The sequence below is a fragment of the Ursus maritimus genome, unplaced genomic scaffold (genome assembly GCF_017311325.1).
Source record: "Ursus maritimus isolate PB19 unplaced genomic scaffold, ASM1731132v1 scaffold_2, whole genome shotgun sequence".
In the NCBI taxonomy this organism is placed as follows: domain Eukaryota; kingdom Metazoa; phylum Chordata; class Mammalia; order Carnivora; family Ursidae; genus Ursus; species Ursus maritimus.
Genome location: NW_024424452.1, coordinates 44,270,185 through 44,284,546, shown reverse-complemented (window position 1 = coordinate 44,284,546; position 14,362 = coordinate 44,270,185). Strand labels below are relative to the sequence as shown.

The 14,362-nt window shown below is 58.4% G+C and overlaps 1 protein-coding gene across 2 annotated transcripts; it reads right to left on the bottom strand.

Moving 5' to 3' along the window:
- Window positions 1-4,465: 4,465 nt before the first annotated feature.
- On the bottom strand, window positions 4,466-13,369 carry VANGL2 (VANGL planar cell polarity protein 2). Of its 2 annotated transcripts, none has more exons than XM_040635915.1 (7): window positions 13,299-13,369; window positions 13,033-13,153; window positions 10,037-10,644; window positions 9,189-9,329; window positions 8,565-8,693; window positions 5,851-6,082; window positions 4,466-5,146 (listed from the first exon to the last, which is right to left on the bottom strand). In XM_040635915.1, exons 1-7 carry the CDS (start codon window positions 13,367-13,369, stop codon window positions 4,886-4,888), a joined length of 1,563 nt encoding a protein of 520 aa, XP_040491849.1. In that variant the 3' UTR covers window positions 4,466-4,885. The 2 variants fall into 2 exon arrangements, with proteins under 2 accessions (XP_040491849.1, XP_040491848.1); XM_040635914.1 differs by having other exon boundaries at window positions 8,565-8,700; window positions 9,193-9,329.
- Between the last annotated feature and the right edge of the window lie 993 nt (window positions 13,370-14,362).

Genomic DNA, 14,362 nt, shown 5'->3' with positions numbered 1-14,362 from the left:
AGGAACAGATCCGCAACCTTTACCAAAAAAAGTGCTTTCGCACCAGGCTGGAGGCATCACGGGCACTGAATAAAGACTCACTAGACTAAGGTTTTTGTTGGGCTTGGCCACGAAGAGCAAGAATAATTTCAGAAGCATGTTGGGTAGAAATCTGGTCACAGTTAAGTCAAAAATTGGCTTCGAGGTGAATTGGAAACAGTAAGCAAAACTACAAGTCTAATTCCCAGAAGGACAGTTACGAGGATGGGGGATGATGTTTCAAGGCAAGTGTTTTTATTTATTTTCACCTGAGAAAGACAGGAGCGCAATTTTAAAGGCAGAAGAAGCATATGACCCCTTGTATGTGCCCCATCACATTGTTAGCTTTTTGAATTCATTGCTCATTCAATAACTTTCTTTTTCTTAAACACCAACTGTACATGAGCAATGATACAGATGCCAGGAATACTTAGGTGAACAAAACAGATAAAGCCCCTCTGCTCAAGGAGATTGTGTTGCCCAAACTTGATTCTTTTTTTTTTTTTAAGATTTTATTTATTTATTTGACAGAGACAGCCAGCGAGAGAGGGAACACAAGCAGGGGGAGTGGGAGAGGAAGAAGCAGGCTGCCAGCGGAGGAGCCTGATGTGGGGCTCGATCCCAGGACTCTGGGATCACGCCCTGAGCCGAAGGCAGACGCTTAACCACTGAGCCACCCAGGCGCCCCCTGAACTTGATTCTCAAACGAACTCCTTGGATTTCTTGGAGGAAGGCTGCCTGAGCTCCTCGGAGCCCGGCCAGGGCCGTGCGTGCTCTGCCTGAGACAGCGGCCCGCGGTAATCTGGCCCGGGGCTTCCGGTGACCTGGCCTGGGGCCTCCTGGATGCTTGGATCTTCCTGCAGGACAAGGGCCGAGTCTCCTGTCTTTGCTTCCTCAGCCTGGCGAAGTGTGGGCTGGGGAGAGGAGGACTGATCTAGAAAATGGGTCAACTCCACACAGGAGAGTTTGCATTTGCTTGTTTGTCTTTCATCCAGGAATGCTGCTTGGAGGCGAAGCCTGGTGCCCAAAGTCCCGGAGAAGCGAGGGTCTGGGCAGAGGTGAGAGAAGGGCCCCGATCTCCTGCCAACGACTCTAGTGCTTGATTACAAGCACACTGCCAACTGAACGTTTTCATTTTAAATAAATGCTTATTGCTAGAAGATTCTTTTTGTGACGTGCCTGAGAGATTAGAGAGAGAAGGGTAGGAATAAGAAGATACTTAAAAGAGGGTTGCCTGGGTGGCTACGTCGGTGAAGCGTCTGCCTTCGGCTCAGGTCATGGGATCGAGTCTGCTTCTCCCTTGGCCCCTCCTCCCTCTCGCACTCTCTCTCTCAAATAAATAAATAAAAATCATAAAAAGAAGATACTTAAAAGAGAGATACTCCAGGAACTTTTCTCAGTGAAATATGATGAGCGATCACACTGTTGACTGAAATTACCAGCTGCCTGAAAATCCTCCAGATTCACCCGGAGTAACCCTTCCTTCCTCCTTATCCTGACAACCACCCCAGGGAAAAGCCGAGTCTTCACTTCTTGGAATCTGGATTCAGAAGAGGTACTTTCCAGTCTCGCGGGGCCTAAGGGCAGGCGGAGCAATGATGGGCTCACACTGCCCCCTGCTGGCCACTCTCCCCCTAACAAGGAGCACATAATTGCCTGACCTCTCTTTCTCCCACTCCAGTAAAAAAGGAAAAACAACCGAATGCCCCCACAAAAGTCAAATGTCTTTATTTTATATAAAAAAAAATTTGTACAGTTTTAGTTCCTATGTTTAAGAAAAAAAATCCCTAAAATTGCCATAATGTTTAGATCCACTGCAAACTGTAAAAACAAGCTTTTTATATATTAAAAAAAAATTTACATTTTACAATTTTCTACATGCATGCACAAGGTCTCTGTAACCCAAAAAAAAAAAAAAAAAAAAGGAAGAAGAAAGAAAGAAATGTAAAAGAAAGAAAAGAAAAAAATCTAGATTCGACAGTGGCAAATTCTACCTTCACAATCTCACTTGGAAGGGACCCAAAACAAGCCCCTTCCTTTCGCGCACAGAAGAACGAATCACACAATCACACACCAGGACGGAATCCGTCAGCAGATGTCGCCCTGGGGGAAAGGCAGGGGAAAGAGAAGACAGACAGACCGGCAGACAGACAGCACGGAGGGGGAGGGAGCTCCTGGGGCCCCACAGAGGAGAGAAGCACAGACTCTGGGAAGCGGTGTTTCTGATGAGAAGGTTCTGGGGGGTCCCAATGCCTCTTCACAGGTACCATGGCGGGGTTTGCAACAGGAATGTGGAGCGAGAAATGAAAGGCTCCGATGGGACAGGGGCGGGAAGAAACAACGAAGGATCAAAAAGAAATAAGCGGGAGTCGGCGGGGACCAGTGGGACGCGGCAGTGGGGCGAGGTAGGTAAAGGCCTGAGGCGCAGCGTCCCCGGGGCGCTCCAAGGTGATGACAAGCTAGGCCGGCCTGCTGGGTATGGTGGGGAGGGTGCCGTGGAGTCACAGAAAAGAGAACACAGGGAGACCCAGCCACACGGCCGGCGTCCTGGGGGAGCGGCAGGGGGGCCACGGGTAGGTGGAGAACCTGTTCCCCCAACAGGAGAAGAGCAAGAAAACCCAGTGCGTGGCGGGCCCGGCAGAGCAGGGGGGACAGTGCGTGGAGGGCCTGAGCCGGCGCGCCCCACGGCCGTTCACAGCATGAAGACAGCTCCCCGTGCGAGAAGCAAAAGACACACACAGCCAAACACTTGACAACTCATCCTGACATTTTAAAAAATAATAATAATTATAATAATCGTCAAAGAAGACAAAGATACCACAGTTCCGATGCAAAGGACCAAAACACTACCGTTCTCGGTCACAGCCCTTAGTGCTTAGAGAGTTGGGGGGAAAGTTTGCTTTTTGTTTTAGTTAAAAGGAATGAAAACATCACAGTGGTTAAAAACATGGCAGGTTCTGAAAATAAACACTCCCCCACCCCCAACGTAGGGCAGCAACAAAGATCCCAGATACTTTCCGTCTGCCGCCCCACCCCGGCCCTTCCGTCACACCACACCCCGCTCCTGCCCACCATCCAGGCCCCGTTTTCCAGGATAGTGAGGTATTTAGAAATGTGACCCAGGAGGGACTCCTCTGAAACCAGGTCCTTGAAGAGAAGAAAAGATACCTTCCCATAACCCCCAGGACAGATGCATTTCCCTCAGGCACCGCCTAAGTCAGGCCCCCAACCCACACCTGTGGGGACCGGGGTCAGCACGAACTGAAGAGCCCTTCTCTAGGAAGTGGTGGGTGGACAGATGTGCTTTTTCAGAGAGGACAAGGGGGAAAGGCCATCACAAGGCTCCCTCATGCCTGGGCTGCCCCTACACAGACAGGAAGCCTCCCCGGTCAGAGACCAGTGGGGATCTGAGCCCAGGGGGCGCGCCTCGTGGCAAGAACAAGTGAGTTTGCCAGGAGAAGATGGGCCTGAGGAGGGGCACTGGCCCCCGGGGCGTGCTCCAGCCCAGCCCAGCCACGGATGGTCCCCCACGTGGATCCCAGCTGAGGTTCCAGTTCCCTTGGCTAAAACTATGTAATTGAAACTCGTCTGAGTGAAAGGCTCAGATTTACACCAAAAATACGTCTTAGAAGGCCAGCGAATTTTGCTCAAAATGAGACCTAAACTCTCGAGAATTCAGATGGGGTGTAGAGACGACAGAAGCGCAACGGCGTGAGGGACGGATACGCGCAAAGGCAGCAATCCTGGTCCCTCACCCTAGCACTGAGGGAGGCGAGCGCCCAGAGAGCCAGGCAGGGAGAGGAGGGGACCCTGGCCAGCCAAGGAAAAGAGACCCCTGAGGCAAAGAAGTGGGCTTAAGGCAGGGGATGAGGAGGAGCCACTGGCTCCCCCCCAAACGAGATGAGGCAACAGGTCCCTGGCGCTGAGAGAAGACACACTGGGGGGGGGGGGTGAGAGGAAAGAAAAACGTTGGTCTAAGACCACGGGGGTTGGGTCATGGTCTGGAAGCCACTAAACCTGCGTTGGCATCTACTTGCCATCCTTCACCGGGAAGGGGAAACCTGTCCCAGCAAGGCGGGAATGAAGCTCCAGGCAGGTTCAGAGGTTGGGATCCGCCACGATCCCCGGGGTCTCTCTCGACCTTCCCTCAGAAGCTGCCCAGGATGGACCCAGGGAGGAAAGGCCCCGTCCCCACGGCCCAGGAGAAGTGGTCACAGAGGGCTTCTGCCTCCGTTTGGCTGTGGTCACAGGAGACCGTACGACTCAGAAACAGAAGGTAGAGACTTTGGGGTGAAGGGCAGGCTCTTCCCTCGCCCTGAATGTGTGTGGTTGTGCGGGGGAGGCTCTGACAGCCGAAGCCAATGACCCCGGCGGGGTGGGGGGGGGCAGACTCAGGCCGTGGCGGGGGGGGCGCAGGGGGGCCCTGCCCCCAGATCTCAGCGTTTGTACCGGGCGGGCTGAGTGGGCAGGAGGCGCGGAGGACCCGCCGTCTGGAGGAGTTTGGCACCGTGGCTCTCTGGACCCCCTTCTGTGCCCCGGGAAACTGCGAGGAGAACCTGGTTCGGGGGTGGGGGCTCAGGAGGGCCCTGCCCCCTCTCAGAAGAGACCGCCACAGGGAAGGAGACGGGGAGAGGCACGGCTTCCTGCAGGATGACACCAAGTGAGGGCTGGGGAGAGCGAGCTTCCCAGGCTCTGCTGACACAGGCGGCCTCCTGAGGCTCACGTGGGGCAACTACGGAGGGGGGGGAGCAGACGCGTGGGGGAGTCAATTCAAGTAAAAGTAAATGGGGGCAGGAGGACGAGGGCCGGCAGGGGTGAGAGCCGAGCCCTCCCCCGCCCGCAGGAGCCCCCCTGCCGCTGCTGCCAGTCACACCGAGGTCTCGGACTGCAGCCTCATGACAAACTTGTGCGACTTGGGATCCACAAACTCCTCGGAGAGCTTGAAGAAGGGGACCTTCTTGGTGCTCACCACCAGGCTGAAGTCCTGGCGTTTTAGGAGGAAAACGATGCCGTCCTTGAGCCCGTTGGTCACCGGCTCCTCGCTCACCAGTGTCCACTGTTTGGCCAGCCAGCGTTCCTTGTGGTACTGGATGGTGGGTCCGGCCGCCAGGTACCGCTCCAGGAAGGCCTGCGGAGGGGGGCAGGGGCTGCGTGGGCATCTCTCCCACCCACCCGCCACCCTCGCCCCCTGGGGGCACAGCTTCCAGAGACAACCAAGGTGTCCCCCAGCTCATGCCCTGCTTCCAGACCATCTGGAACGTTAGAGCAGAAAGGGGCTGAGCTCCTCTGCTTCAGACCTTTGTTTTAAACATGGGGAAGCGGAGCCCACAGAGGAGGGGGGCGCCCCAGGGTCGGGACTGTGCCCCGGCACTTTCCCCGCACCAGGCTAGGACCCCGAGCCCTCCCTCGTTCTTCCTTCCCCTGCATTCAGCTCTCATGGAGGCTGTCACGCTGCTCACCAGGGGTGGCTGGGGACAATTCTGGAAGGCTGACAACAAAGCTGAGGGGAGGGTAGCGGCTTGCAATGAGCACAAAGCACACTCGGTGGAGGTGAAGGGGTATGAGGGGCAGGGTTCTGGGTGCAAGCGCAGAGCCCTTGCAGAGACGGGAGTCGGGTCTCAGCCGTCCCAGAAGACTCTGGAAGCTGCCCCTGCTCCCCACCACCTGGGAACTTGACTCAGAGCAGAGGTGGGGGGCAGGGATGGGAGAAGAGACCATGAGGGGGAGGAGGAGGGGAGGAGGCGGGGCTGCAGGGCCAGGTGCGGGGAGAGCACCATGGAAAGGGAGGTCGGGCAGGGGGGCGAGGCGGGGTGCCGGCAGCAGCGGGCCTACCTTGGGCGTCATGTCGTGAGTGATGCAGAACTCGAGGTGCTGTAGGATGCTCTCCATGGTGTGGTAAGGCTGCTGCTTGGTGGTGCGAAGGTACTTCTGCATGGCGCGGGCCATGGAGGCAAAGATGGCCTGGGCTGCCTCCCGGGGGTCCATCACCTCCCTGGGGTTCTTCTGCTCCTCTTCCTGCAGCCGCTTAATGTGAGTGAAGGCCTCCTCCACCGCCACCACAAGCCTGGGGACGGGAGGGGCCTGGACCACACGCCCACCTCCCACCTTTCCCTCAGCTCCAGCCCTCCAGCAGCCTGAGCGAGGTCAGGCCTTGGGCACCTCCCTCCCTGAAACAACACAAACCCACCTGGAGCCGTGGGCTGGGCCATGGGGGCTGTGTGCATGGGGGGGGGGTGCACATGCACGGTGTGGTGGGGGGCAGGGGGGTGGGAAGGTAGGAAACAGCTGTAGCGCTCTGGAGTCGAGCACAGGGACCCCAGTGTCAAAGCCAGAGACAGCTAGGGCCTGGGAAAAAGCACAGCCCCTCGTGCAGCCGCCGTCCTACCTGGGACCCCCAAATCACACTTCGCTGGCTGACTAACACACAAGCACAGAAAGCGGGCAACTTTAACATCTGTTCGGGGGATGGGTTTGCAAGGAACTGACTACGAACCAAGAAGAAAAAGGCAAGAACGCTAGAGCAAAATGGCAGAGGTGAGCAAACTACTCACGAAAGGCCTGGACGGCTGCAGACACGCGGCTGGCCATCAGACAGAGAAGGAAAACGTGTGTGCAGGACTACCCGCCCATCAAGACAGGCAAAGAAGGAAGAGGACTACAACCCAAATGCTGCTTAGGGCGTGGGAGTCACCCGTGAGCCACCGCGCGGGGACAAGATGCCACCCGCCGCTCACAGGCAACAGGCGTGAGTCTCAAAAGATGGCGTTACGGGGGAAGCAGGAAAAAGAAGTCGATTTACATTAAAAGCATACAGACACGTGGCAGCGTCAGGAGAGCCAGGAACCCGGGGACCGAGGGGAGCTGAGGGTGGGATTCTGGGCGGGGTAAACTGTGGCTCGGGTTCGGCTGTTTATTCTCGGGCTTCCGCGTCTCAGTGCAGCTCCTTCTAAAAAACCCTTTTATCTCAGGTGAACCGAGGGAAAAGTTTTCTCCTGGTGACAACCAAGGTAATAGGGGAAGGAAACATCCACTGAGGGCCAAGAACGGCGTTGGCAGCCCAGGAGGGCCAAAAACCCTGCCTGGGGCAGAAGGTTGAAGGGGGTGTGTGGCCTCTGGGTTCCTTCCCACCGGGGCCATTTCTGAGACAACCCGGACGTGCTGGAATGTCAAAGAAATGACATTGCTGGGGGCGCCTGGGGGGCTCAGGAAGTGAAGCATCTGCCTTCCACTCAGGTCATGATCTCAGGGTCCTGCGATCGAGTCCCGCTTCGGGCTCCCTGCTCAGCCGGAGAGTCTGCTTCTCCTTCTCCCTCTGCCCCTCCACCCTCGCGCACGCGCTTTCTCAAATAATTAAATAAAATCTTAAAAAAAGAGGGGCGCCTGGGTGGCACAGCGGTTAAGCGGCTGCCTTCGGCTCAGGGCGTGATCCCGGCGTTATGGGATCGAGCCCCACATCAGGCTCCTCCACTATGAGTCTGCTTCTTCCTCTCCCACTCCCCCTGCTTGTGTTCCCTCTCTCGCTGGCTGTCTCTATCTCTGTCAAATAAATAAATAAAATCTTTAAAAAAAAAAATCTTAAAAAAAGAAAAGAAAAGAAAGAAGTGGCATTGCTGGTCTTCGACCTATAGCAGGGGACACCAATCTCATGAGACCGTGGCGGGGGGGCAGAGGGCAAGGCGATGGTCAAATCCTGGGGTCCTCTCCTGCCGGAGGCCGCGAGGAAATCCCAACACGCCACGGCGGGACGTGGCAGCAGCAGGCACCAAGAAAGACTCTTCACGCATGACTTCAGTGTATGTAATAATGTGAACAGGGAGAGAGGGGAATGCACCAAGACAGGAGCGCCAGAACCTCATTTTCTGCAGGTAAAAAGGTACCATCAGCTGAGCAGGCCTCCAAGAGTTACTGGTAGGAGGCCCAGTCCAGCCTCAGTCCCCGCTGCTGTAGGCAAGGCTCGGGTGGTCTGCCGGGTCCCCACTCCACAGTGGGAGGCAGAACTCAAGGATGCCCCGTTCCTTCACCCCCGACAGATTCCGGCTCCTGGCTATTCAGTTCACTCGGTACGTTTTGCAGATACAGTTCAAGCGCCGAGCGAGTTGACCCGGACGTTATAAACAAGGAGACTTCCCTGGCCAGCCTGACCTTATCACGTGAGCTCTTTAACAGCAGGGTTTTCTCCAGCTGGTACAGATGTCAGAGTGCCCTGTTCTTGCTAGAAAAAGTGAACTGTCATATCCTGACTGCCCCTGAGGCCAGGTGACAAGGAACTGATTCCAGTGAGGGCTGAGCTTGGAAGGGGACCCAGGCTTGGATGGCAGTCGTCTTGATTTCCGCCTGTGACACTGACTGAGGGCCTGACCCACGGACTGCGAGCTGGGAAGTGTGTGCTGGTTTACAGCGCTCAGCTGAGGGGAATTTGTCACAGCAGCCACGGGACACGGATGCTCACACCGCACGCCATCGCGACGGCTCGCGCATTCCCCGCAGGCACAGAGGCCCGCTGGTCTCTCTCCCCAGCCCGTCCACACCCGCGCCCCAGGACGCACCTGGCCCTGCGCTTGCGCACCCTCCGCTCGTGCTCCGCCTCCTCGTAGTAGTACTCGTTGTGGCTGTTGTCACGTCTCCGAGCGGCCGCGGCGATCACGGCCCGCGACTGACCCGTGGAGTTGTTGGTGCTGTTTTCTGCCAGGAGCAGGAGAGACGGGCGTGGTCACTTCACAGCATGCTCGCTTCCCATCCCAGGAAGTCTGGAGACAGCAACCTGACGTGTCCAGAGGCGGCTGTGCCCACCCCCTGCGATACCCCACTCCCAGCCCTCCTGGCCACGGCAGGGAGAGGCCCACCAGACAGCCACCAGGAGGGCCCGGGGGGGGGGGGTCCTGCACAGGCTCCTCCCGCTGCAGGAGCACCTGGAGCTCAGAGAGCTGAGGGCTTAGGACCAGGGCTGGTGAGCAGACGCAGGGAAGGCAGAATGGGGGCAGGGGGGACACACCGCAGCATAAAGGGACAGCAAGTAGAATCAGCAGCTACACCAGCCACCTGGAGTCAAGGGAAATGACAGAAGAAAAAGGGCTGGGGACAGCAAGGGAAGAGGCTGAGAGAGAAACAGGGAGCAAGTACAGAGCCCTGCTCAGGGATGGAGGGACGGGAGGGCAGGGGAGCAGGGCCGCTCACCCTCTCCGAGGGAATACACCTTGAAGCCAGACACTTTCTTGGCCAGGACGGACTTGGGCAGGTTGAGGAGGGCAGGGTTGTAGACAGGGAAGTCATGGTAATACTTCTCCAGGATCCACACGGCCACGCGCTGGATGCTGTGGGGGAGACGGCAGGAGGGGGAGGGAGAAGGGACAGACAAGGGGTGCCAGGGGGAGGGAGACATCAGGGCAGGTCGGCGGGGCAGGAAAGGACAAGGACAGGGACAAGCTGCTTCCAAGAAGCCTGTCTCAGGGCCTGAGGTCGACTTACCAGGCTCCCAAGCCTTCCCCAGGGCTGGGCCTGCCAGTCAATCCCTGCTGGGCTGAAGCCCAGGGGGGGAAAGGGCATTGGGCCTGGGTCCCCACAAAGGGTCACCTCATCCCCTCCAAGAGCCCCCCAGGATTCCCTCCAGGACCCGGAGGTGCTCCTGACACTCTGTATGGCCTGGGGAGGAGGGCAGAGGAACCCCCCACTCTTTTCCTCTGCGGGGGTCCCTCCTCTGGCCAGCTCATCTCAGTGACCACTCACCTGAGGGCTCACCAAGGCTGTGCCTCCGGGAAGGCCAGGAACATGACTCCCAAAAGCCCCCGTTCATGCCCCTTTGGTCCAGCCTTCTCTGAAGTCCCCAGTGGTTCACTACTTGTTCTCCCCCCACTCCTAACTCCCAGGCCAACCAACCTGCCCCAGGACCCCGCGCTGTTGAAAACCTGTGTGCCAAGTATTCCACTGCTCCTACAGCCCTCCAGCTCCTCACCGCCAGCCCCGCCAGCCCTCTCCCACGCGCCGGCACAGCCCTGGGCCTCCTCCCGGCCCCGCGCCGCACCTGAGATGGCCCACGTTGTAGAAGCGGCTGGCGCCGTCGGTGGAGCGCACGACCTTGAGCGTGAACTGAGGCTGCAGCTGGCGCAGCTCCAGCAGGACCACGGCCAGGTAGTGCACGAAGAGCAGGGCGTCCACCAGCGACACGGCGAACTGGACCACGCCCTGGTAGCTGCGCTCGCGGGCGTCCAGGATGCGCACACCGTAGAAGAGCCAGTAGGACACCACGAGCAGGAAGACCAGCACCATGAGCAGGGCGCGCAGCACGAACACGCGCGGCAGCGACGCCTTGGGCCGGCGGAAGAACAGCGCCCAGCTGCCCAGCAGCAGGATGAGCAGCTTGAAGGCCACGGAGATGAAGAGGCCCTCGCAGGCCGTCCCGCAGGGCTCCAGCTCCTCCCGCCAGAGCAGCGGGGGCAGCAGCAGGAAAGCCAGCGGCGTGAGGAATGAGAGCAGCGCCAACGTGGCCCCGGCCGCCACGCCCAGGTGACGGGAGCAGTCCAGCGGGACACTGTCCTCCATGTCCTTGGCGATGCGCGTGAGGTCATCGTGGGAGATGCTGTGCTCGGAGGTGCCCGTTACTACTGTGGTGGTCTCCCCCCAGTTGTCATCCTACGGCAGGAGGGGCCGAAGCCCCAAGGACAGGAGCAGGGGGAGGGGAAGGGAAAAGGAGGGGCGGGGCAGGGCCGGGAGGGCGGACAGACAGCAGAGCAAGAGAGAAAAGAGAGGGCAGTCAGCCGATATGCAACCATCAAAATACTTACGGAGCTCCACTCGGTGCCCAAGCTTGGCCTCTGCAGGGCTGGCGCCTCCGAGACCTGGACCCTCAGGGCACACAGTAGCGAGCTCGGGAAAGAACACCATACCCAGATCCCACCCAAGAGGACAAACTTAAAAAAAAAAAAACAAAGAACTTTGATTTGAGGGCACCTGGGTGGCTCAGTCAGTTAAGCATCTGACTTCAGCTCAGGTCAGGATCTCAGGGTTCCAGGATCCAGCCCCACTTCGGGTCTTCGGGTTCCCGGCTCAGGGGGAGTCTGCTTCTCCCTCTTCCTCTGCCCCTCCCCCCTCCCCGCCCCCCCATATGCTTGCACATATGCGCGCACTCTCTCTCTCTCTCTCTCTCGCTCTCTCTCAAATAGACTTTCAAAAAAACAATAAATAAAAAAACAAAAAACAGATGATTTTAATGTTCATCTAAAATTGAGAATCACCGAATTCACCTAACAATCCCTAAGGCCTGTTTACTCATAATGTGATGCGTGGACCAGCAGTGTGGACGTCTAGGAGCTTGTTGGAAACGCGGTGTCTCAGGCCCCACCGCACACTGACCGCACCAGAATCTGCATTTTAGCAAGACCCCCATGAATCACTCAAACGTTTGGAGGCTGGCAGGGTGCGCTGAGGCACCCAGAGGACGAGCAGGGTGCCTGTGCCAGGAGCAGATCCAGGCACGGCCGGCTGGAGCCTGAGCAGGCCATCTGCAAACCAGGCTAAGCCAGAAGCACCTATTCTCAGACATCAAGAGCCACTCAAGGTTTCTGACTAAGGGAGTGACTTGAAAAAAAGCAGTGTGGCCAAGGGCAGAGGACCCCCGGGGGCAAGGAGGGCGAAGGCAAGTGACCAGTGTAGGGCATGGGCGATGGACACACTTAGGGCCACTCTGGGTCTCGGGTCTGCCTGCCGGCTCTGCTGGGCCGTCCGAATGCCCACAGCACAGCGGCTGCCTGTTCCTGGGGGCAAGAGGGCAGACTGAGGTCCCCAGGTGTCCTTCTAAGTACCATTCACTCAAGCAATCTCTGCAGAGGCCAGACACCAGCCCACAGAGGAGCCCCGAGACCATCAGTGGCCATCAGTGCTCACACCCTCCACTCCCGGACAGCCTGGGGATACAGAGTCTCAGGACTAAGACACCGACTGCGGAGTGTAGGAGATGTCTGGCGGAGTCAGTGATTGGGGCTCCCAAGGACAGGAGAAGAGTCTGATCTGATGACAGAAAGTGGGTGCGCTGACCACTTTCAGCTCGAGGACCCGGGTCTACTCCTCACTCTAAGTTGACCCCCAGACACGCTGCCTACCCTCTCCAAGGAGCAAGGGTTTGTGGCCTCCTCCCTCACAGCAGATGAGCTGACCACGTTTCGGGGTCCCTTCAAGAACTCAGGAGGCCAGGTCTCAGGGAAAGGACCGGATTGGGAAGAGGAGAAAGAGTATTTCCGTTAGGTACTCCTCTGCTCCCAAGACCCAGGAAGTCCCAGTATCAGTCACAGAGATTTCTTGTGAGGGAAGAGGAGCTGGGAGTCTCCAGCCAGAGATGCTCCCAAGAAGGACCAGCGGGAGGCACGTGACACAGGCAACCGCGGAGTCACCTTGACCTGCCTCTGCCCTAAACCAGCACCGTGTTCTGCCTACTGACCTCCCTGCTGGCGATCACAGTGGGCCAAAGAGCTTAGAGCAGGCACAACCTGCTCACCGCGCCCCCGGAGGGGCAGGGTCCGCCCCCTTCTCCCCCTCCTTTCTCCACCAGCTCCGCCCACACCTGCTTCCCTCCGGAAGCCGGCGATGCGATTCTGCAGGCTGTCACCAGAGGGCGCACGAGCGCCCACGCCTGGGGCCCAGGGAAAACTCAGCGCGGCCCACACTCCCAGACCCCACCCACCGGGCCCTCCTGCTCCTGGTTCCCAGCCCACGGGACTGGCTGGCCTCAGTCCAGAGGGGCCAGGCAATTCCATGACACAGCCCAGGTCACCTTACCTCTCTGACATAAGGAGGAAGAGGCTGCTGCTTCCAAAGGGATCTCTACTGAAATGCCCTGAATTCTGCTGAAGCAGGGTCCTACCTCGGGACACCAAGCAGAAGGAACCGTGACACAAGATGCCCTCCCTGACAGGGCCTCTGTCCAAAGAGACCAGGTTTCCAGGCCCTTCCCCATCTGATGGACCTCCAGCTTCACGGAGCCGCCTGAAATCACCTGACCCAGACCCCGTGCCCGCTGATGCTCACCCGCTCATCCCCTCGCGTGGACTCGTTGTCCAGCAGGGGCTCGCCTGGAGCCTGGATCGTCACCGACTTGTCGCCGCGGCTCCCATCTCGGCTCTTAGAGCGGTGCCGGTCCCGGCGGTCCCTGCAGCAGGAGGCCAGGGGAACGGGCACAGAAGGTCAAAGGGGGGGACTGGGTCTTCTCAGCAGCCCCTCTGCGTGCCCACCTCTCAAGCACCCCCTATCCAACACACCCCTCCACCACCCACATCACCCCTGCGCTTGCCCACCTGTGCTTGCGGGAGCTGCGGGAGTGGCCCGACTTGTAGGAATAGCCCGAGTACTGGGACTCGGTATCCATGGCGTCTGAACGCCGCGCCTTATAGCGCTCCAGGGCCACGGGCTGGGGCCTTTTGGGGGGCCCCACAGCCACCTCCTTCAGCACCGGCTTCTTCAGGCCAAGGGGCACCTTCAGGAAATCAACCGTCACCCTGAGGGACTCTATTTTGCTGGACGGGTGGGCTTGTCTCAGAGAAAATCAAGCGACGTTCCTGAGAAAAGAAAGCAGCTGGTTAGGAGCTCCCTATGAGGTCAGGGCAGAGAGGGTCATGCCCAAAGCGCAGCTGCAGGACGCCTAGCCACGACCTCAGAATATTCCATCCAGGTGCCCACTCTGCCCAGCGGGCCGGCCCAGTTCCTACACTCCTGCCTCCTAGAAAGAGCACCTAGGCTGTGCCAACGGGGTGCCGGGAAGACGGCCAGCAAAGGCCACTCGGAATGACCCAACCCTGGGCCCTCTGGAGCGGAGAGCCAGGGCAATGCTTTCCTTATTCTCAGCCAGGGAAACCATGGCTCAGAGAGGGCAGGTTCTGGCCAGGCCGACAGGCTGGACCAAGAGAGACCTCACAGAGCAGAAAGCAGCTTGGCCTCTGTCCAGGCCTCTCCTTCCCCCTCAACTCATCTTTCCCCGACTCACAACTTCTGAGGATGCCCACAGTAGGAGGGCTCATGGCTGCTTCTTGTCACCATCCTGCCAGCACCCACATGAAACATACCTGTAGTCACAGGCCAGGTCAGGCCGGCTGCTCCCCTCGAGGCTCAGAGGGTGTGTGTGTGTGTGTGTGTGTGTGTGCGCGCACGCGTGTGTGTATGCGTGTGCGCACACGCACGCACTAGGGGGACAAGGTCAGGAATGGAAACTATGGGTAACGTTGGGGGAGAGTGGGGAGGAGAAGGCAGCGGAAACCATCCAAAAGCCTAAGTCCTGAAATGGCAAGGTCGAGAGTCTTCCTGGCTGTGTGTGCTCAGGGACAGCGTCTTCATTCTACATGCTCACCTTCGAGCTCTGCAGAGA

Coding starts and splice junctions, on each gene's coding strand:
- VANGL2 (XM_040635914.1), bottom strand. CDS start 13,369: ATGGATACCGAGTCCCAGTACTCGGGCTATTCCTACAAGTCGGGCCAC. Junction 13,154..13,298: donor CGCAGCTCCCGCAAGCACAG/GTGGGCAAGCGC, acceptor CTCCTGCTGCAG/GGACCGCCGGGACCGGCACC. Junction 9,330..10,036: donor TACAACGTGGGCCATCTCAG/GTGCGGCGCGGG, acceptor TCTCCCCCACAG/CATCCAGCGCGTGGCCGTGT.